The 23,148-nt window shown below is 49.9% G+C and overlaps 2 protein-coding genes across 3 annotated transcripts in view; one reads left to right on the top strand and one right to left on the bottom strand.

The window, feature by feature from the left end:
* Positions 1–5,848, top strand: part of LOC116954949 (ceramide transfer protein-like) — a 46,884-nt gene extending 41,036 nt beyond the window's left edge. For both annotated transcript variants that reach the window (XM_076052714.1, XM_032975817.2), the window contains exons 12-15: positions 1,662–1,732; positions 2,949–3,264; positions 3,723–3,854; positions 5,003–5,848. In XM_076052714.1, the coding sequence (XP_075908829.1) occupies positions 1,662–1,732; positions 2,949–3,264; positions 3,723–3,850 (515 nt within the window). In that variant the 3' untranslated portion in view covers positions 3,851–3,854; positions 5,003–5,848. The remainder of the gene's footprint in view (positions 1–1,661; positions 1,733–2,948; positions 3,265–3,722; positions 3,855–5,002) is intronic.
* Positions 5,849–10,745: 4,897 nt separating this feature from the next.
* LOC116954989 (metaxin-1-like) lies at positions 10,746–20,597 on the bottom strand. Its single transcript, XM_032975900.2, has 8 exons — positions 20,002–20,597; positions 18,796–18,865; positions 16,846–16,922; positions 15,722–15,814; positions 12,770–12,952; positions 12,087–12,163; positions 11,543–11,700; positions 10,746–11,024 (listed from the first exon to the last, which is right to left on the bottom strand). The coding sequence occupies exons 1-8, from the start codon at positions 20,323–20,325 to the stop codon at positions 10,765–10,767; spliced, it is 1,242 nt and encodes a 413-aa protein (XP_032831791.2). The 5' UTR covers positions 20,326–20,597; the 3' UTR covers positions 10,746–10,764.
* Positions 20,598–23,148: the final 2,551 nt, after the last annotated feature.

Below are 23,148 nucleotides of genomic sequence, written 5' to 3'. Positions count from 1 at the left end.
GTAGCTCTGTCAGAAGCGACTTGGCTATCACGAATGATAGCTCAACGAATACTCTTAAACGCAGTGATGTTGATTCCTATATGTGGAGGGAAAAACGGAGGACCCGGAGAGCCCAGCAGCTGAACTGGTTCATACTGCCGGTGCATAAACCATAGTTCATACTTCCAGGTGCATAAACCATTAAATACACACCGTGTGTTCCCAAACAAGTCACTTACTTAAAGATCCAACAGTGGAACTCCCCAACTTAACTGCACGTAGGAATTGCAGCTACCTCCTCCATAGGTGGGAAATTAAGGATTCGATAATTGTCACTGTGGTGAACTGTAATCCGTCATTCACATTGTGTTGTATAGTGTGGGTCACTGCGAGTCTATGGGTCTCTATGTGGGTATACGGGTCTCTTACGAGTCTGTGGGTCTCTGTTCGAGTCTATACCAGTCAAATTGTGACTGTGGTGAAGTGGAATCCCTCCCTCGCGTCACTGATCATGGCCCAAAGCACGCCTTTGCAGGAGGTTCAAATTTGGTACATCTGGTTAGCCCAGACATCAACAAATAGCCTCTCCAAACTCAACGTATACGGTTTTAAAGTCGTCCGTTGCTTAATAAATGCCATACGAAAGGAGAAAGCAGACTTTTGCAGATTCTTAAAAAAATTGTTAGAGAACTTATTAAGTTGTAACTGTATTAGAAAAGCAACATGTTACATTGAATGCACGCATCCTTATTTGTCCAACACTTGCCTTGTCTACCAGTAATTATGCTTGCTTTCCATTTACCTCTTTGCTACGGTTGAATTTAAACGAGCAATAGCATCTAGATTTGAAGTGTTCGTGACTGCAAGGATCCGTACTCGTTGGTTTTTTCGGTAAAGTCACTGTAGGTAAAAGATAAAATAAAATTAAAAGAAAAAATAACTACATTTAGTTATTATTATTTGTTTTCAATTTATTTTATTTTATCTTTTACCTACGTGACTTTACCGAAAAAAACCCCGAGCCCTCAATACTCTGATGGTGCGCTGTTTTTGTGTTGTACACCTTTTGGCGTCTTCTGGTCCAACACCAGTGGAGACTAGGCTCTAAGAAAAGCCGTTTCGGGTGTGGACCAATCAAATTCAAGGACAGTGCATATTATTATCAGAGTTGTCTCTTTTGTTTGCATTTTGGCTGCTTGTGTTGTTGTTGTTATTGCAAACATGATGCCTTGAATAAAGGTGTCAGTTTTTGTGCCAGTTAAAAGGGTAAAACCTATTACTATATCTTGTTACTGGCAAAAGGAGGTCTCATAATGTAAATGCTCACCCCGAGCCCTCAATACTCTGATAGTGCGCTGTTTTTGAGTTGTACGCCTTTTGGCGTCTTCTGGTCCAACACCAGTGGAGATTAGGCTCTAAGAAAAGCCGTCTCGGGTGTGGACCAATCAATTTCAAGGACAGTGCATATTATTTTCAGAGTTGTCTCTTTTGCTTGCATTTTGACTGCTTGTGTTGTGGTTATTGCAAACATGATGCCTTGAATAAAGGTGTCAGTTTTTCTGCCAGTTAAAAGGGTAAAACCTATTACTAAAAGCCAAAGTGTAAGCAACAGCATCTTTCGAATTGTGGTTATTGTTTTGTCAACGTTCCAGTTTAATCGCTGAACGTTCTTTATTTTGCAGCAACCATCGAAGGCTTGAATGTTGTGGAAGTTCTGTCGGCGAACACACTGCTCGTCCACCAAACCCACAAGGTACTCGTTTGTAGAGTAATGGTACACACAGGATGATACCTTCTCAGATGCAGTAGAATTGATAACCACTGAAGAAAGTTTTCATAGCCAAAAGTTGAATTCAGATGATTAAATGTACCCAGAAATATTAGCAGCCCAATCAATCCTTGTTATCTTCTCTGAAACTATTCAACTTGTGCGATACAACAATGTCGTGGTTTCCGTATCGTTTTCCTAATTGGCCAAAGAAGGGTATTCCCATTCTTAGTCGACTCATCTTTTATCCTGGACACTTTTTTTTTAATTCAAACTTGTCACCATTAACGAGTAAACGTCTACCTTTGGTTAAAGCCGGATATAAGCACACCTTTAGTTAGCGCAAGGCAAGGTGTGCTTTTATCTGAAATCGTGTGCTGGTATGTTGCCCTTTTCCTTCCCAGCACCAGTGCAATGTAAGCGTGTACCTGTTGGATTATATAAAAACACTGTGTTTACGTAAAGGTCGCTTACGTGCAGCTTTTATTGTTTATGCTTGAGTAGTGTCTCCGCCGAAGTGTTGCCAAAACGCGAGTGCTCGTCGGCAAAAAAGTTTGCGCTCAGTTAAGGCTACTTTGATCGTGCACCTCCTGAAGTCTCACTTTCCACTGGCAGAGCTTGCCAAAACGTTGGGCCACAGCTCTCCTTCTCTCCCCACGTGAACTCTGGAGCACCACATACCTCCATCTGTGCGGCGTCAGAACTTACTCCCAACAGTGTGTAGACAATATGGGGGGGGATCTTTGTCTTTTGTGTGTAAGTATGCGAGCACATGTGAATGTGAGCGAGAATATTCATGTGTATACTGTGGATATATATTTCTGTGAGGAACTAAATGAGTGTCTTGGTGGAACTTAAACGTGCGCTTTCATGTGTTTCTGCGGCCATCTGGAACGCTCTTCCTTCTGATATTAGGAAGCCACTTGAGCTATGCACCTTTAAATCTAGATGGAAAATGTATGTCTTTAGAACCACTTTTTGTGTTTAGTTTGTTTTCCTTCTACTGCACCTCCGATTAGCACGGTTGGCTACGTACGGTGCGAAACACGTTCAACATAGATTCATAAAGTTAAGACATTTCACAGGAATTTTCTCATCTTGAATAACAGTCGCGTGCCGCTTTCGGACAAGCACAGGGAAGCGCAGTACACGGCAAGTGAACTCATGTCCTGTGCACCCCCCGTCCCCGTGCCGTCCACAGCGCGTGTGGCCGGCCTCTCAGCGCGACATCCTCTTCCTCTCGTGCCTCAAGAAGGTGCCGGTGCCGCCTGTGTCGTCTGCCGCCCCGCCCGGTTGCCGCGGCGGTGGCAACGATAACGACGGGGGCGTCGGCGCGCACGACACGTGGATCACGTGCAACTTCTCCATCGATCACCCCGCGGTGCCCGTGACGAACCAGGCAATCCGCGCCAAGATCAACGTCGCGATCATCTGTCAGACATTTGTGGACCCCGGGGCTCTGCCCGACGGCCACCTTCGGGAACACCTGCAGTGCCGGATCACCTACGTGGCCAACGGTAAAAGTGGTGGGGAGCATGCGCTGGGATCCAAAGAAAATGTAACGATTTTGGGTTTATGGTGTGTGTGTGTGCAATCGTTGGTGCCCGGGCTGAAACGATTAACTCTCGAGACTCAAACCCAGGATCTCAGCAGTGCTGGCTCCGTGCGCCTCCATCGTATTTAGCCCCCTTAGCCACCTCACTGGTCTCCAGTGAGTTTGTGTCATTCTGCAGTGTTGCTGTTTTGCGGATGTGGTGTGCCGTGGCGTTGGAATGCGCTGTCGGCATTTACGAAGGTTAGCCACCTCCCCTGGCGACCGTGCCGGTCTCAAAATGAGTTGGATAACGACATTGCCATTGGAGTTGTCTAATTCTACATTGTTGCCATTTTGTGGATGTGGGTGGCACCGTGACGTTTGTGCAGACGTGACCGTGTCTTTTTGTGTGTGTGTGCGCGCGTGTCCGCTGTCCCACAGTGAACCCGGGGGGTTGGGCACCAGCATCGGTGATGCGTACAGTGGCGAGGCGCGAATACCCACGCTTCCTGCGGCGCTTCACCTCTTACGTGCAGGAGAGGACACGTGACAAGTCGGTCATGCTCTAGCCGGGTGAGTTGCATGCACATACAGCAGACAAAGACCCCCCGTATAGCCTTAATAGACTGTTGGGGCAAGTGCTGTTAGCGAGCACCTATGAAGGCTCACACGGCACCCGAGGGGGTGGATGGACAGCACCATGCTCGGCCGCCTTTGTCTCCTAGTGGCGACATTTACACACCGCACCAGGTACTAATTTGAGGCTGAGTCGACCTAGAGGAGGCCCAGGACCGGCTCAGATAATCGTCACCGGTGTTGGCTGTGAGCGGGAATCGAACACGGGCCGCCGGGTTTCGTAGCGCGCTCACCATTGCACTACCGCTGCCCATACGCAGACTCGTACACACGCATACTTACGGCAGTTACGTGGGTGGGAGGCTCCTTAATGCCACCACCAATCTGTTGCGCAGCGTGGCTGGCATGGGCCCTGGTGCAAGGAATTATACGGGGCCTTCCGTTCAATTTGCACCCTCTCTTCGTAGCTAGCTCGGCGACTGGGCCCTCTCTCCGGTTCGTCAACACCGCTGCGGGTTATGTCACCTGCACACCCGATAGTTACGCGATTGCCGTCTCTGACATGTGTGACATATATACGACTTGGTGATCGCGAGGTTAATTAATATTTTAACCCTTCTATCGATTCTGTGAAGTAATGATTCAGTAGTCGTAATTCCAAAAAATGTTCTCTCTAATTCATCGTTTTGTTCGCTCCGATCACCTAAATATAACAGCAAGTCATTTGTATTCACTATGCATACATCCGAGTAAATGATCTTCGCCACACATGTCGATGCATGCATCACGAGCGTACTTTAACAAACTAATTGATGTATTGTTACATGTCTAATGATGATTTGGCACTGGCCATATATCAGAGCTGGGTTCAAATATGTCTGTGCCTCTACTCCAGTGCCTGAAATGCAGTCGCTGAGATTTTGTACGTTTAGCATTGTGCTTCCGTTCACGCTGCTCAGTTGAAGCGTCACGTTCCCGACAGCGATATCCATTACTTGGCGACCGTGAACAAATCCCTCTCTTTTACAACGCAGACCCGGGGTTAGTCATTGGATCTTGTGGTAATACATCAGGCAGGGACATCTGAACCATTTGTTTGGATTCCTGTGACAGCAGATGTCTTGTTTTTTTGTTCTCTTCCGCAGAAGCACCTGGCTATCGATGATACCCACTGCAGAGGTGAATGTGTTGGAAATTGGGGGGGGGGAAAAACATCCTTGTTTCTCTTTTAAATCTACTTACAGTATTTGCTGCTAAAGTATACAAATCTAACACTTGGGTTATTTGTATATATTTTTCGTATTTTCGAAAAGCCACTTTATAGATTCACTAAAGGGAGAAATGCCGAACAAGTTTCGTATTTACGCGTTTGCATTTTAGGCGAGCCGAGGCTGTGGCTGTTGCCGCGTACGTGTCCGCCGTGCTTGTGTTCGGCATGTGGAGGAGCGACTTGAGGATTTGCCATACTCGTTTTGATTGCACTGTTGGGAGCGGCAGCGCGCCCGCCCGCCTGCCTATCGTAAACTACCGCACCGTGTGCGTAAGCGTGCGGTGCCACCTAGTGCATACTCGTCAACCCATGCGGTTTGCCCGTATTCTTGTACAGGTAAATTGTTTAAAAAAAAATTGTCTATTTGTTTGTGGTTTTCGCTCGTGATTTGACTTTGTAGGATGAATGTTGAGATTTATAAGGGGCACGGGGTGACCAATAAGGTCCGAATTGGTCTGTAGTAAGGTCGGCACTGATAAGGGGTTGACTGGTATGCTAGCGGCACCGTCGCATCTGCCCCAGTGGGTGTCGTCGTCACGTTGACGAGCGATTGCTTAGAAAAAAAACTACAGCTGTGACAGACGTGAAGAATTTTAAAGTATGTACATATACTGTACTTTATTTTCTATTTTGCCCAAAGTGGTCGAGAATGTTGTATATTTTTTTTGGTGATGGTTCAACGTTAACACCGGGTTTGATTAAATAAAGGGTACAATATAGATGCAGATCAAGATGAGTGTTTTATTTCACGTCACCTAACCTTGTTTCTCACGCCGACCTTGCAGCCTTGTTCTGCCTTTATTTCCTCAGGCAGGGCTCATGCCGCCACCACCACCACGGTTGTTCGCCGGTTTATTCCAGATTGTGGCAAAAAAAGATTGTGCAACATTGGCGCACAAGGTGTTCATTTTGGAGTACAGCAAGATCTCGCAGTACGCGGGGGGGAGGGGGGGTTAGGTTCTCCGTGTACCCCCGCGTAAGCGCGAATTCACGTGAGTTGGGGGTGTTCGCCTATGCGAGTGTAAATATACAACGTAAGAGTGCATATAAAATGTATATAAATGTACATAAATGTTGAATAAAGTACAAATCTGTACAGTCAATGATTCACTAACCATCGGTAGCATCCAGGTCAGAACACAATTTTTTTGGACTCGTTTCTTGCACGGGCTATAGTTACACGCCGTCAAATACACATTTACGTGGGGAGGAGATTTGACTCTCTTCCCGCCACGTGTGTAGCGATAGTACAAGTCACAATTGTAAGTATGAATCGGGGGTCGGTCGCGTATAAGCGGGTCTGTGTACTCCTAGCCCGTATCCTCTGAGCCCGCATACTCTTGAGACCTTACTGTATTGTTTCATTATAACTAAAGAGCGGTAGGAAAGTTGTGTCACCGCAGTTTTGCGCCAAGTGTACATGTTTATGACTCAAGTTCGATTCCCTGCCACGGATAACGTCACTGCACGAACCCACACCGACCAGCGTGCAGTTAAAGTTAAACAAATCCCACGGACCAACGTGTTATGGGGAAAGCCTTTATCTGGCATTGGAATATTCAAAGGGTCTTTACATTATTAAAATGTTCATGATTAAATAATTAAGGTGAAAAAGTCCAAAGCAAAATCCTATCGTCGTGAAAAGGGGGCTTCGGTGGTTGTACATTTGGTTTTCGTTTTTACAGAAACGCCAACTTAAAATAGTCTTATCGGATGACCGCTCTTTGTCTCTGTGCCTTCCACATTAAGCATTCCACTTGTGAAATTACCAATTTGTCACTTTTACTTTTAAACAGCCATTTCAGCCCTTGTACGTACAAGGACGGCCTATAACCAATTCACTGATCTTGTCAGATCTCGGAAGCCGAACAGTTTTGGAGCCTGCGTAGGGCTCGGATGGGTGACCAACATGAATAAAACAAGTGTTGTTGGCTGCTGCAGGGCTATGTTATCAGGAAGGACAGTGGAGCAAAATCCATTATTGTACTACCAACCCACACTGACCAGCAAAAAGTACGATCAAATAATGTCCACAATCTGCATGGAATAGGGTGGTCCTGGTCCTCATCCAGCAGTGGATTGATAAAATGTGTTATACACGTACGCATTAAATGACAAAGCAAGTTTGGAGTGCCCAAGAACCCATGCAAAGTTAACCTGTAGCATCATGCACTGCACCATACTTTTTGGGAAAAAAAAAACATTTGTTTGGAATTAACGTTGCAGCACAGGGCATGCCATGCCAGAGGGAATGAGTAGCAAGTTCTGGGAACGAGCCGCTGTGTTCACCTGTAAGAATGACAACGCGCAGAGATTCATTTGTGTTTTAATTTCTTTACTTTGTAATGCAAATATGCACAGGAGGCGGTCTGGAATTTCCAGAATTGCATCAGTTATTTGCGTTGTTGCGGGCACAAAGAATGACGCCCGCGGAATGCGCAGACGTGAACTACGCCAACACGTCTCTGCGGGTAGCTGCACCCGCGAGTTGTAGGATTCCTGGAAAAACCCGAGCTGGCTCCAAGTAGTTTGGTAACTTTTAAATAGTGGTAATTTCACAAAGGGTGGGGGGGGGGGGAGCGGATGTGATAGAGATCCTAGAGGCCTGGTCCCACACATAAGCGATCAGTTGCACAACCGAATTGACGCTCGAAATAGTCGCAGCTTACATCATCGCTCGCAACTGCTTTTGTCTTCCATCGGAGTGAGTAGCTGCGCTAAAAAGGACGTGTCAAAAGAAGCCCATGCCCTTTACCAAATCGCGCCACCCACATCGGGATTGTAACGACCAATCATAGTTCACAAATGTGCAGCACAATGAAATACGTTGCTATAAATCGCTCGAAAGAACTGTCCACTGTAAGCAACGGCTTGCGTAACTGGCTGCAGAGACGTCGACATATAAGCGATTCAGCTGCATGCAGCCAACCAAAAGTTGCCTTCATCCTGTGACGAATGGGGCCACTGGAATGCCACGGTTTGATGTTGCAACCAAGTTGCAAACCTGATCGTGGAGGTGTGGACCCGGCCGTACATCATCCCGCGGGGGATTCACAATCGCCGCGTGCGTTCACGAGGCGACATCGCACAAAAGCCCTCTGGCCACGGCAAATCATTTACGGTTGGCGCGTTTCCCCTTCACAAACCGATTCGAAACAACGTATTCATTTTTAAAAGTACATCAGTAATAAAAGTTACCCATGATACGCGTCCGAGATGCACTGCTACGCTCGGCACATGGAATGACCCCAGCCTTGGCGATCGATTTTTGATAACGAGCGTCACGGCGTGTGCCCTCTTTGCCGCCCGGCTACTTAACTGTCCGGCTACGTAACCGTCACCGCTTCTGCACAAGTCTTGAGCCTGTCCCCTTTAGCACAATCAATCAATCTTGCCTCGGTTTTTACGTTGTGCTGCGCAGCTCTCCGATGCGTTTTGAGGTTGTGTACCACGTGCAGTTAGGGATGATGGCCATCCACGGATTTGGATTTGGATGGAGGAGAATCGGTAAATGTGGAAGCACGCACTTTGTGGTGGGTTTTTGAGAATGTAAATGTTGAGACCGTTCCGTTCGTGTTTATTTCCAGCAGAGACACCTGACTGCTGATTCAAGCGACATTCTGGGTTTTAAATTGCTAGGGATGCATTGATTTCCCGCCTCCCCCCACCCCTCCTGATTCCACACAGTTTAATGAATGGTTACAATTTGTGGTTACGATTACGTTCACACGTCACTTATATTTTTCCCTGGTAGTGCGAGTAGAATCATGGCTAAAGTATCTTAAAGAAGCAATAACATTGAGGAAATAGCGAATTCGTAAATCCACATGTTGATGTACATACCGTAGTAAAAACATAAATGGCAACATTTTAAAGCCAAATTTTGATATGCCTATTGGGGTGTAACAATTCACTCCCTCCTAAGCAATTCATTTTTAAAAGTGGTGATTGTAGCAGGCTCAAGTGGTAGGAGCGGGGGGGGGGGTTATGTAACATAACTTACAACGTACACACAAAACAACAGATTCTCATGTACATCGTTTGGCTAATGTATTATGAGCATAATTTATTAAGCAACGAATGTATGCACTGTTACACACAACTCCTATTCACTCGTAAACCTGTTGTGTAGAGCCCTTTTTCAATCCACTGCTGGACAAAAGCCTCTGCAGGCGGTGTCGGTAATGGGGGGGGTTGTTTGCTCTACCGTTGCCATGCTGGTCACAGTACGGGTTGGGAAAGGAGAGGGGATATGGCCCAAGATGGCTTTGGATATCACTCGCCACTAATGTTTGGCTCCGTCCGAGAATCGGGTTCTGGGTTGCTGTATTTGCAGAGCGGTGCGCCGACTATTGCGCCACCGCTCCCCTTCCCGCCTTACGCCTGGTGTCATTTAAATTGGCGCGATGAGCGGCGCTGCCATCACAGCTGCCTGGCGTTGTCTTGTTCCCAAGGTGGCGCTCTCGCCTTGGCCAGGCGCTGTGCCTCGGGCCGTGATGATGATGATGACGACGACTTAGCTGCAGTCCTTGTGGCACATTAATTTACCACGTCCGTGAGGTGACAGTAGACAATTTACCCTTACGCATCTGCATTACAACAAGAGACCAGATGGACACAGGAGTAGCCCCCATGAGTGGAGTTCATAACCACTTGTGTGCTTTCATCAAGGTGGACCCAGAGGCGATACCAGGCCCTAATGCTGCGCAGCCTCTCCTCAATCGACATCCGTGGTAATTTCACATCTATTTCTTTTTTACATCTGATTGGCAAATGATTGCTAAACGTTAAAAAAAAAAGTCCGTAACTTGTTGACACGAGGGGGTGTGAGATCGGAACCCGGATGATGCAGTGGGTTCGCTGTGGTGGTGAGTGCCTTATGCAGAACTTTTTGGAGGGGGAGTTAGTAGACCAGGCAGAGGTTTACTTGAAGAGCCCTAATCTTGTCGAACGACATTGGCCCAGACGGCCGTAGACCAAGTAGGTTTCTGACCTATGTACACATTTTCTGCGTTATCACCGTCGTTCAGCGCGCCTGTTTTCCCCAGACACTTGCTCCCGTTTCCCACTGGTACATCCGAGCCAGCGCAGGACCTTAAGCGGTGGGGCAGGTGGGTTTTCCCCCACTTGCGCCGAGCCCGAACCAAACTACGATATGCCGAGCTGACAAGACAAACCCGAATTTGGCTCCGCGGGGACAAGCAGGGCAGGGCTGGGTCTAACGGTGCGTTGGCCGCGTGTGGACGTCGGTACGCGGAGAGCAACGCAGTGTGTCACCCGCGGCATCTTACACGGAGTCTCAGCTTTCGATTATTGCACGTCGAAGTCGGCGGCACGGGCCCTGGCGCGGCTCGGAGGCGAGGTGGGAAAAGAGGCATCCGGTTTCCTCCCACGCGAAAACGACCAAACATCTCGATAAACAAGACTCCCCCCCCCCCTCTTGCAAGAGAGAGAGAGCCCCGAAATTCACTCGCCGAAACCTCTCCGGATAAATAAAGTACTGTTGTCATTATTACTGTAATACTAAACCCCTCCCCCCCGCAAGTCGCCAGCGCCGGTGCGATCTTTTGAGAGTTCGCTCACCCCTCCACCCTACCCCCACCCTACCCCCACCCCCCCCTCCCCAAAAAACGATGCTCAGCTGTCGCCTCCGTCGTCATCGTCGCTGGCGCCGCCGTCGGGGTACATCTCCGTGGGGATGTCGGCGTCCGTGTCGGCGCCGCCCACGCGCTCGATTGTCACCAGCCCGTGGAAGAGCGCGTAGCCCACCATGGCGCCCACCGCCACCAGCAGCGACAGCAGCTGGTTCCGCAGCTTGTGTGGCTCGTGATCCCCCTCGGACGGTGAGCCTGCGGGCTCATTCTGCCGCCGCTGGTGATTCTTGCTCCGTGGGCCGTCTGCGGAAGAGGGAGGGGGTCTGGTCAGTTTGTCGGTAGGGGCGCTCCGGCAACAACGGTCATCCCTCGCAGGGCGGCACCGGCTTTTGGCTTAAGCCATCGGACAAAGACGGTCACGCGCGCTTTCAGATGCGCTTCTGCGGCCGTCTGGAACGCCCTCCCGATATTAGGAAGCCAATGAAGCTATGCACTGTAAAATCATCTAGAGTGACGAACTAATTTCTTTAGAACTGCTATTTTGTGTTTAGTTTGGTGTCCTTCCCCCACACCTCTGATAAATACGGTTGGCTACGTACGGCGCGTAAGATATTTAACATACAACGGGAGGAGCGACGAACAACAACAACAATAGGCGGAGCGTAGGGTGGTGCAGCTGCCATTGACGGGCGTTCGCGCCAGGATTGCGTTTGGAATAATGTTCGGCCTACCGATTTGCTGCAGCCCAATTTCAGCAATGAGCGGCGTTATTTGGCGCCATCCCGCACACATTCCACCCACCTCTCCCGCCCCGCCCTTACCCTGCTCGTCCTGTGGGAAGTACTGCGCCAGTATGCGCTGGCAGAAGCGGCACAGGTTGTCCAGCCCCTTGAGGTGCTGCTGCAGCTTGGCGCTGGGCAGCGGCGCAAGCAGCAGCGGAGCCACGTGTCCCAACACCACCGCGTCCAGCGTGCTGGGCCTGCGCACACGGGGTGGGGCGGTGAGGGTGGGGGGCAGGGGGAGGGCAGGGTGGGGTGGGGGGTGTCAGTGAGCGACCGTCCAGAGCAGGGGAGGTGTTTGTGTACGGCAGCCTCCTTGTGCTTTTGCTGCTCTCGTATGCCGGGGGAGGAGTTTGGGTTGCCACCTGTCCAGCTTTTCCCAGGATCGCCTCTTGTTGCGGTAGCTGCGCGTCTTTCCAGGACATTAAAACGTTCCGTTGTTTTGCGAGCGGCTCTTACTAAGAGGGCAAGTGGCAACTGCCGATTGCAAGCAGACCTACTTCCGATATAAGCACACCGCATTTGCTCCCACTGGGTGTGCTTATACATCCAGAATTCGACTGCGCCACACGAGCCGACCACTTACGAGTCGCGGAAAAAGTATTCCTTGTCACCCAGCGTGTGTGACAGAAGGCTGAGGCAGTCCATTGCCTCCGCGTAAATCTGGAATCGAGAAAAAACACAAAAAAACGTAGACTCAATAATCATTAGCACGGTTTGCTACGTACGCTGCGAAAGAAGTTCGACATGCATGCGTAGACAACGTAGGGGAAAAATATCCACCTATTTTTAAACTCGCTCAACGCAACACACGATCTTGAAAACGACAATTTTACTGCCATTTTAAAAGACGAAATGATAGCAACAAATGCTTTTTTGACTTGGCTGCAGACTATCATCTGGAACGCGCCCCAATGCCATCAAGACCTCTTAAGCTAAGCCGGCTTTGAACCTGGACTGCACCTGGATGGGTGACCACCATGCACGCCAGGTTGTCTTAGGCAGCTGCAGGGTCTGTGCTAATTCGTAACGAACAAGAGGGAGGTGCAGCAAAATCCACTGTACTGTGGCGAAGTACGCTTGAACAATCCCCGCGATCCACACGGCACGGGGGGGGGGGGGGGCCTTCTCCTCCAGCGGCGTCTACATACGTAGACGTTTTGCCTTAGGGTGACACGCGCGACGTTTTAAGTCGCCGTCGTTTGGCACCAGCGGAACTGCACCGGCGTTGCTGCGTATTTGCGGGCCGAGTGCGGCGGGGGGGTTTACCTCGCTCTGGACGGCCTCCTCCATGGGGTCGGCGTCCCCGCCGCGCATCTGCCGCAGCCTCTCCTCGGCGGCGTGGTGCATGCGGTTGGGCAGGACGAAGTTGAGCGGGAAGGGGATGGCCTCTCCGTGCCACGGCCGCGTCAGCTCCACGTAGTTCACGGGGTCCAGCCACATGGCGTGCGTCTGCATTGCGTGTACACGTGTGTGCGTGTCGGGAGGGGAGTGGTGGTGGAGCGGGTTAGCGCGCTGCGCTACCAACCTGGTAACCAGAGGTTCCATTCCCCCTCACGGCCACCAACATCAGCGACGAATATCTAAACCGGTCTTGGGCCTCCCCTAGGTTGACTTGGCCTCAATTGAGGACCTGGTGTGGTGTGTAAACATCGCCACTGGGGGCGCGGTGTTGGCCACCCACCCCCGAGTGTGCCGTGTCCATCTTCATAGGTGCTCGCTAAAAGCACTTGCCCCGACAGTCTGGTCAGGCTACACGGGGGATCTTTGTCAAAAGAGAGACGGGATGAGGATGTTTTAACGCTTACGTACGCATGTATGTTGAACTTCTTTCTCACCGTACGTAGCCAACCGTGCTAATCGGAGGTGCGGGTTCATTTGGAGTGCTCTTACTTTATAATATCTGGTAGCCCCAAAATTAAACAAATTATCTGCTGCTGCATTGGCAGTGGTGCACAAAATACTCAACACATCTGTGTCTGTGTGTGGCCTTAAATGGAAAAAAAAATATATTCAATATTTTGCCTGCGATATACTGCAATAATTGATGCGTTTACCGTGACCGCATCTTGTGCGGAGGGGGGGCGGCGGCCCTCCTTCGCGGCAAACACAATGTGCTGTTGGGAAGGGCCACTGCCGATGCGTTGCCCACGTAGGCTTTCGCGACCAATTTCATCCGTAAGGCTTTTTTTGGGGGTTAGATCGCGTAAATATATGTGTCGTTATACCCGCCGCCACCCGACACAGCCAACTAGTAAGGTCTGTCACGTAAACAGAACGTGCCAAATCGTCACTAGTACAGCACGCCGGTGTTTTTAACAAAAAATAAAAACAGTAACAAACCCTTCACCATAATAGCGGTTTTTTGGGTTAGATCTATTGTGGATAATATTGGTCGCGAAAGCCTACGTGTTAAACCCTTCACCGTTATTCCTTATGGGAAAAGGACTCCCGCTTTACGCCAATTCACTTTGCGTGGCAACGTTCAGGCAAGGGACCCCCCGCGTCCAGCGAGGAACTCTTCGCTCATCACCCCGTGGCTTTCCGCTCGGCCTAAGCTCGGCTCATTTTGGTCCGGTGCGCCAATAACGCCTGCCCGCCCGCCACTGCACTTAGCCTGGCACAGGCGCCGTGGCGACGTCACCGCCACTTGGTGGCAAATGGCAGCTGTCGTCGTTGTTGATGTACTTTGCAGGATTCGTTTTTTTTTTCCCTCCATAGGAATGCATCTCCAATAATATATCGTGGAGGTCCATGGGGAAACAAGGATTCGAGATTCGGAATTCTGCTTTACGGACAACTTTTCAGGAATGTACCCGTTCCATACATCGAAGGATGTATGATAAGTGCTCTTTGTGTTCAATCCACGCTTTTGCTCTCCCTCCTCTCGCCCCCCTTGACTGGAACAAACTTCCCCCTCCACATTAAGCGGTCACCTTCGCTCACTAAGTTTCCGCTCCTCACTCAAAACTCGCTTATTTTTCCCTGGCCCGCCCCACAACCGCCCCTTAATCTCCCCCGCATTACCACGACCATTACTGTTCCCTCTTCACATTCTCATTACATGGCTATTATTCATTGACCCCATTCATTAAATCCATCCGTCGTCATTTACCGTCATCAATTTCGCTTTCGCCGAATTCACGCATCATCACAGATTTGCCCCCGTTGCTTCCTCTCCCGTCTATTTCGTTCGCCTCGTCTCCGCCATTGCAATCATACGTTGGTACCGTTGATCAGTATTTGTAAAGCGCCTTGCTTTCAGGCGCGATATAAATTACGTTAAGGTAAGTCTGTAATGAATCGATTCTCACGCGCACGATTAAATGCACGTATCGTGAGCGTGAGATTAAATTTCAATGAAATAAATCCCTTTCCCACGGTTTACTAAACCCACGGAAGACGAGTGCTCGAGTGCGGGCGATGCCGCAGCACGGTTTGGCGATGGCATTTCAAAATACGCTCGCGACCTTCACGGTTGACCGACACGTGTCCCACCAACTTGTACAGCTGGCAATGTAAAACATCCAGAGGGTAAAGGTTCAGCCCTGCAATGACGTTCTCACGCCACTGGCGGCATAGGGCACCACTTGAGGAAGCTGACGAGAGACCCTCCATTAGGGTATTTGGCCTCTTTCTTTGGTGCAATATGCCTGTTTTATTTGTGAATTTTGTTACTATTAAAAGCACTAATGTTGCCAGCACCTCTGACGCGTTCTGATCCGCTGCTTCCTGTTTCCTCCGTGTGCATCACATTGATGCCGCTGTTCTCTGCCGATGCACCACAGATCTTCCTTTGCAGACTAGCTGGGTAACTGGCTCCACGCAACTTTTTTTCATTTAACGAGTGAACATCGATTGAAGGACCGACTCCGACGCTGGAAAAAGATGCGAGTGTCTTGGTAGAGGTGGGGAGTAGCAAAACCTTAACCACCCACAATGTGTGTCGGTTGACTAACTGCGGTGCACCCATCAACGCTGCCGGGTGGACAAATGCGGGGGGGGGGGGGGGAGGGAGTTTAAGAAACTTGACCATCGCCAAACTGCCACGTGTGGGGAGATCGAATTGACCCCCGGCGCCCTCCGGGTTGCGAGTCCGCGTGCGCCGACCTTCACGCCGCGGCAGCGTCCCTCGCGGACAAGCGGGAGCTCGCCGTGCACGTTATACGCCGTTAACGTTACCCCGTCGCGAGACAGTTGCGCGCGCGCGCGCTTCCTTACGAGCGCGGGCTGGAGCTTCTGCTCGACGAGGGCGATGAAGGCCAGCGTGTCGGCGCCCTCCTTCGGAGAGAGGCCGTAGTCGGCGTTGAAGTTCTGAAACAGCGGCGGAGCCACAAGTCGACTTTTAAAATTTGGCGACACGTCACGAGTCGCCGACACGACCCAAGTGCTCTCTTGTCTTGGGGAAAAAGAACACGCGTGGTGATAAAAGCACAACTCAAAAAAAATTGCTGTACGCTGCCATAGTGGGTGGGCAAGAAAGTAACATTTCAGCTTTGCGGTGTGTCTTCGGGTTGCCCCACGCGTTGTACAGCACGGTTTTAAATTTGCGGTGAGCTTCTCTGGGATAGTTCTTGCAGAAGCTCCAAGTATGTGGAGTCAGATATCATGCTGAGAAATGCGGTACAAACCAAAAAAACACATCGTAAAGCTCTACAGCAGCACACCTATCATCTTGTGTTTATGCGGTTAAGTGGGCAAAAATGTGTTATTACCTACAATCCACCACGGCAGTGCGTAGGGCACTTTGTACACTCTTGCTGTACGGCAGCGAACGAGCGTTCATGCAGGGACTCTTGCCTCTCACATCAGCACCGTTTGTTAAACAGGCAACAATGTTCATAATAAAGGTTTTTGGGTTAGATCACGTTATTTATAAATGTGTCGTAACCCTCCACCACCCGACACGGCCAATCAGCAAAAAAGTGTCACGTTGACAAAAGACAAATAGTTCACTACTTTAGCCCACCGGTGTGTTGAAGAGTGAATCCACAACATTGACAGTTTGAGTACGACGTTTGGCTGGTAATTAAATCCAGCATCATCGGGCAATTCGCCAGAATGGTAAAGCCCTCACTTGCTCCCGGTCTTAAACAGAGCAGCAGGGTGACGTCATCATTTAACTCAAGCCTACGTGTTCAACAGGCAACAATGTTGTTGAAAATCAGAAAAGTCAAAACCAGGTAGAAGCTCGTTGACTTAAGGTCTGCTGGTAAACATTGGGTCTAAAAGGCCCACAGCCTGATGGAACTTTATCATGTAGATTTTTTTTCAATTGGTGAAACAAACCCTTGTACGACTATCTTTTATTTGTACTTTTCAGTGGATGAGGCTACGCACTCTACCTGTTTTCTAAGGTGGTCGAGGATTTGTAAGGGTTGAGTTATGACGTTCTTGCCCGACTTGAACACTGGCAGGCTCCCTGTGGGGAAAAGCAACAACAAACGCGTGCGCTGACGTGCGGAACGTAAAGTTTAACAAACAGTAGGAGTAGTAGGCTTTCGCGGCCAATATTATTATCCATAAGAGGTCAAATATAAATGTGTCGTTAAACCCGCCACCACCTGACACAGCCAATTATTAGGTTTGTCATGTAAACAAAACATACCAATTCGTTACTAGTTCAGCACACCGGTGTGTTGGAGAGTAAACCCACAATTGTAAATTCTAAATGTGTGGGTTTACTCTCCAATACACAACCGGTGTGCCGAACTAGTAACGAATTGTGTTGGAGTGTAAACCCACAATTGTCAATTCTAAATGAGTGTGGGTTTACTTTCCAACACACCGGTGTAACGAACTTAGCAATGTTCTGTTTACGTGACAAACCTTACTAATTGGCTGTGTCGGGTGGTGGCGGGTTTCACGAAAATCTTTATATTTACGCGATCTAACCTCAAAATATTCCCCTCTATTATTGGAACGTAGAGTCTGAAAACTATTTTTCACGCAGGGGTCTCCGTATTGCGGTGTTTTGGCCAATTCCTCGTATGGCTTCACGTGCAGGAAACCGCAGAACTCGGGGTGAAAATCCACCACACATACGAGGGGATGATAACAAGCAACAGAGAGACCTGCAGAAACGAGGAACGGACTTCTCTTACCTGCACCGAAACTCAAAGCGCTGCACAAATAGATTGATGCGTACTGTAATGAATTTAGCACAGTACTGAAGTACTCTTGATCAACTGGTAAATCGTTTTCAAGGACTTACCCAAGTTGGCCAGATAAATCCCTGTCAGTGCACATCATTAATCAAACGTAATTTTAACTGGGCCGTCGCAGGGTTTGGCCTCTCTCCATGCATTATTTTTACCGTACATAAATATTAATTAATAAATCAAAGTAATTAAGCCGTCTAACCCTGGGATGCCAGATCCGGGATCAACCGTTGTGTAGTTCGTAATGAACAACGCCAGCCACAATGTCATTGCCATGTCAACTCGCATGAGCACGCACGGCTATTTAGTTAATCCACTGCTGGATGCAGGGCTCCCCCCAGCCTGTGCAGATCATGGGGGTAATTTGCCCTACTTCACCATGCTGGTGAATGCAGAGAGGTGTGTGCATATTCGTGCCGTACAACTGACTTTAGTAAAACAGTATTGTCCTCTGCTGCCCACCATGTAGCCCCAAAGACAAAGATCCCTATGAAGGCCGGCACGGCACACGAGGGGGGGGAGGGGGTGGGGGGGGGTGGCCAGCACCACACCCGACCGTCTTTGTCTCCCCCGTTGGCGATGTTTTTTTACGCACCGCACCGGGTACCCCTTCGGCCACGCAGCCACCCCCCGGCAGCCTGTAACACCTGCTTATGCACGGCACATCCGAATAAGTGCTCCTTTAAAGAAGATTCCATTGTACTCGTCTATCGTTGCTGTCAAAGCAAAGAAGCCAGGGGTGGGTGGGGAATCTTTTTTCTGCCAAGGGCCATTTGGATATTTATATAACATCATTCGCGGGCCATACAAAATGATCAACTTAAAAATTTGCACCGTTATATTTGGTCAAACATTCAATTAACTCGCCCCTAATGCGATGGCTGGAACTGCTCCTCTTTGGTGAGGCGTGTGACGATGTTAGCCGGCGTTGACGATGTTGCTGCTACTCGCAACTGCTTTTCCAGGTTTGCTCCCCTAGATTTATTGAATTTCGAGTCCCGCCTGCGGTTGCCTTGGCAGGGCCAGAGACCCAAATGATTTCGCGGGCCTAATAGGGCCCGCGAGCCGGGACGTTCTCCACCCCTGCGCTAAGCCGTCTGGATACGGGGGGGGGGGGTCTCTGGTCGCCCTGACCTGTCGGCGTCCACCAGGGGTTGTTGGTCCTTTGCAGCTTCAGGGGGGCTCCGGCGAACTTGGCGTAAGCCTGGGGCGGAAGGGGGTCACGAAGAGGACACGGGGGGGGGGGGTGGTTGGTGAAATCGGCCGCGAGGAGTAGAGCAAGACGACCGCAAAGACCGAGAACGCCTCGGCGGACGAAACTCGTGCAGGACCGGGATGACGAAAATCCCGAAGCGCCGCAGTTGGGTCCAAGGCGGTTGTGACCGGGTTACATTCCTGTCAACCGCTTATCAGTGCCCTCTACCTTATTACAGACCAATTCAGACCTATATGAATCTTTTCAACCTACAAAGTCACCGTCACAAGGGAGAAACACAAACAAATAGGCGAAATGTTTTTTGTTGCTACCCGTATTGAAACGGCTGTACGCCGTATGGACCTGCAAACTCAATTTCCCTGTACAAGAATAGGGGGTACACCGTATGGGTTGACAGCTATGGGGGCGGGGGGTTAACAGACTGTAGGGGCAAGTGCTGTTAGCGAGCACCTATGAAGGCCGGCACAGCACGAGGGGGTGGGTGGTCAGCACCACGCCCGGCCGCCTTTGTCTCCCAGTGGCGATGTTCACACACCGCATCGTGTATTTATTTGAGGCTGAGTCAACCTAGGGACGGCCCAGGGACCGGTTCAGGTAATCGTTAACGGTGTTGGCCGTGAGCAGGAATCGAACTCGGGTCGCCGGGTTCGTAACGAAAGCGCGCTAACCGCTCCACCACCGCTCGAGACACACACACACACATGTACACACAGAGACAGACACACAAACACACACACATGTACACACACAAGTACACACACAGAGAGACTAACACACACGCGACAAACACATCTATATGGCACCGGTCGCCACCCTCTAACCCTCCTCGGCGGCCCGGGCGGTCGTTCACCCTGCCCGGGCGAGGGTCTCGGGCTAAGGAGTCCCCGGGATGGCAACGGAAGTCCCCCGGTGGCCCCGGCGGTTTCGCGCCCTCGCCCCCTCGCTCGCCTCCTCGCCCCCTTGCCCGCTCGCTCCCTCGGCCACTCGCTCGCCCCCTTGCCCGCTCGCTCGCCCCCTCGCCCGCTCGTCCGCTCCCTCGCCCCCTTGCCCGCTCGCTCCCTCGGCCACTCGTTCGCCCCCTCGCCCGCCCGCTCGTCGGCTCGCCTCTACGCCCGCCCGCTCACCATGACCGTGAGGCTGCCCGGCTCCACGGACGGCAGCCCCCAGTCACCCCGCCAGCACTGCAGCTCCATGGGCGCGGACATGTTGCAAGGCGGTGGGGCCCGCGGTGACCCCGTGAACCCGGAGACGGAAGTTGGGGTCATAGAGGTGGTGGGAGGGGGGTCTCTACCCAGAATGCACCGGGGAGGACAGCCCCCACCTCTTATGTAATGTCGTGATTCTCTCGGTGAGGTTTTCACACCTGATGATGATTGCTTGCGTTGCGATCGAAACGTCGTGAGAATTTTATTGGTTTTATTTTTTTGTATTAATTTAGTATTTCCCATCTACGTGGCTTTACCGAAAGAACCAAGAAAATGAATCCCTGCAGTCACGAAAGCTTTCAATCGAAAGTCGTCGTCGTTATTAATGTTGGTGATGTAATTCGAGTTGTCACAAATAAGAAAATGTGTTTGGCCTGCCTGGCGATACAACAGGAGTTGTGTTAAGATGTTGAATCACCGAAGAATCGAGTCCCCGTTAACCACACACAGTCCCTGTGGTGGACATGCGAGCACACGTGGCTCTGATAACACTATGTAACACGATTTTACTGTGTAGGAACCTCCTGGTTACTACACCAGCAGCCCACAGGGGATTATTGTGTCCGTCCGTCCGTCGTGCATCCAAAAATGGGAGGGGTGGGGCTGGGTGGAGAGGGGAGGGTGGGGGAGGGGCTGTGTGGAGAGGGAGGGGCTGGGTGGAGAGGGGCTGGGTGGGGAGGGGAGGGTGGGGAGGGATGGGCTGGGTGGGGAGGGAGGGGCTGGGTGGGGAGGGTGGGGCTGGGTGGGGAGGGGCTGGGTGGGGAGGGAGGGGCTGGGTGGGGAGGGTGGGGCTGGGTGGGGAGGGGCTGGGTGGGGAGGGTGGGGAGGGAGGGGCTGGGTGGGGAGGGAGGGGCTGGGTGGGGAGGGTGGGGAGGGGCTGGATGGGGAGGGTGGGGCTGGGTGGAGGGGGGAGGGAGGGGCTGGGTGGAGAGGGGAGGGTGGGGAGGGGCTGGGTGAGGAGGGTGGGGCTGGGTGGGGGGTGGGAGGGGTAGGGCTGGGTGGGGAGGGGCTGGTCACACCGTGGTGCCCTTATAAAACTCAACGTTTAACCTAATCACGCCGGCTTATGCCCGCCCTCACAGTCGGGCATATTTGCGGAATACACCACGTGGTGCCGCTGTTGACCCTGACCATTGACCGAGCAACGCATCGTTCCTACCAGCTCCCTCCTCATGAATGTGTTTGTTCCTGGGTAGTAAGTGTTATTTTCTAATTGCTTATGCCTCAAAAGTATAGAAAATGGCTATTATTCCCCACAAACTTTGCTTTTGCGACCAGGACTTTATGTGAAGGATGACACAAATGTACGCGTTTTCTCATTCAAATTTTTTAAATAACACTACCCAGGAACAAAAAAATATTACATTTGTTAAAGTGTTATTCATGGAATGGATAATTGATTTTGCGTTTGTCTCCTAGTCACAAAAACAACGTTTGTGGGAAATAATAGCCATTTTTTGTACTTTTGAGACATAAGCAATTAGACAATTACACTTACTTCCCAGGAACATTTTTTTATTATTACAGTGTAATGTCCATTGACTCCTCGACTTGCGAGCATCCGACTTACGAACTTTCAGAGATACTGACGAAGCTGTCCCGTATGTCATGTAGATGCCACGTGAAGAACCGGTGGCGTCGACATCTGCAGGAGATTATTACAACCTTTAAAGGCATTCCCCCGGGTCTAGTTTACACGCCGTAACAACACGTTTGGAATCGACGGGAGTGAAGTTTGAACTTACGGACAAATCGACTTACGAACAGACCTCTGTAAACGAACCCGTTCCTAAATAGCGGAGTCCCTGTATGGCATTGTCTTTGAAACTGATTGACCTACACCAGAGACAGTCTTCTTTATGGCCTAGTGTCGCCAATATAATTCGATATACTGTGAAATTATAGATGACACGAGACAAAAACAATATCCGTGTTTAAAAAAAAATAATTTAAAAAGAGGCTCACAAGTTAAAATGGAAGGAACGTCATGTTTATTAAAGTCACATCAAGCCATGCATTAAAATTCCTCATCCCCCATCGTGTAAATTCGATGGGTAAACTTTACTCGTTGGTTCTTTCGGTAAAGTCACGTAGGGTAGAAATAACATAAAACAAATCACGACGTTTCGATCGCAACACGAGCGATCTTCATCAGGTGGAACAACCACAGCACGAAAGCTTCAAATCAAGGGTAACCTTTACTTGAAGCGATTCGCTACATCAAATGTATGGCTCATAATTAAGTCGTACAACACGTCTCTGTCTATTGCTTAAACATTGATGTCCTTGTAATGTTGATAATAGCAATGAAGCTCATTGCAATAAGGGGGTCCCCATTAGTGTAGAGGAGACAGCTCGCTTGTATATCGGTGTTGTTACTCTTACAGTTTCGTCACCTTTCGTCGTTATTAATCGTCAATTACGTTTGTGTTGGAATTGGCACGCAAGCACAGGTAACTAAACAACCCAACACATTCGTGATTTTGAAAGAACAATATGTAAAGGGCGACATTTCAGGCAATCGCCCTTCTTCATAGCACGAGAAGAATAAAAGTGTAAAATAAGAGATGGAGGCTGCACCATGGCACCTGACGATTATGAAAATTGTAAAAAAAATGCTTACTGGCATTTTAAATAGGCACAGGGGCCGTCCATAAATGACGTCACGCTATTTTGGACGATTTTTGACCACCCCACCCCCCTTCGTCACACGACGTCACAAAAAGTCAGACCACCCCTCAAATATGACGTCATAAAGCTCTGCCCCCCCCTCCCCCCAAAATAAAACATGCTTCAAATCGCTTTAAACTATTGTCATTGTAGTGTATACTTAATGTGGCGCTGCACTCTGATGTTGTAGGAGAAAACATTTATTAAAAAGTCTTAATTAATCAGAACGTGTTGTCTATATTTATTTAAAGTTGCGCATTCTGATGTGACGTCACATTTCTCAACCCCCTCCCCTCGTCACACATCGTCACAAATATCTGACCCCCCCACCCCCTAGGTGCGTGACGTCATTTATGGACGGCCCCATATGCATAATTGCACTAATAGTAGCTGTTG

The sequence above is a fragment of the Petromyzon marinus genome, chromosome 57, assembly GCF_048934315.1.
Source record: "Petromyzon marinus isolate PM22_M1 ecotype Great Lakes invasive population chromosome 57, UKy_Petmar_22M1.pri1.0, whole genome shotgun sequence".
Taxonomy (NCBI): Eukaryota; Metazoa; Chordata; class Hyperoartia; order Petromyzontiformes; family Petromyzontidae; genus Petromyzon; species Petromyzon marinus.
Note: the sequence above shows the minus strand (reverse complement) of the source record. Positions and strands in the feature narration are given on the sequence as shown.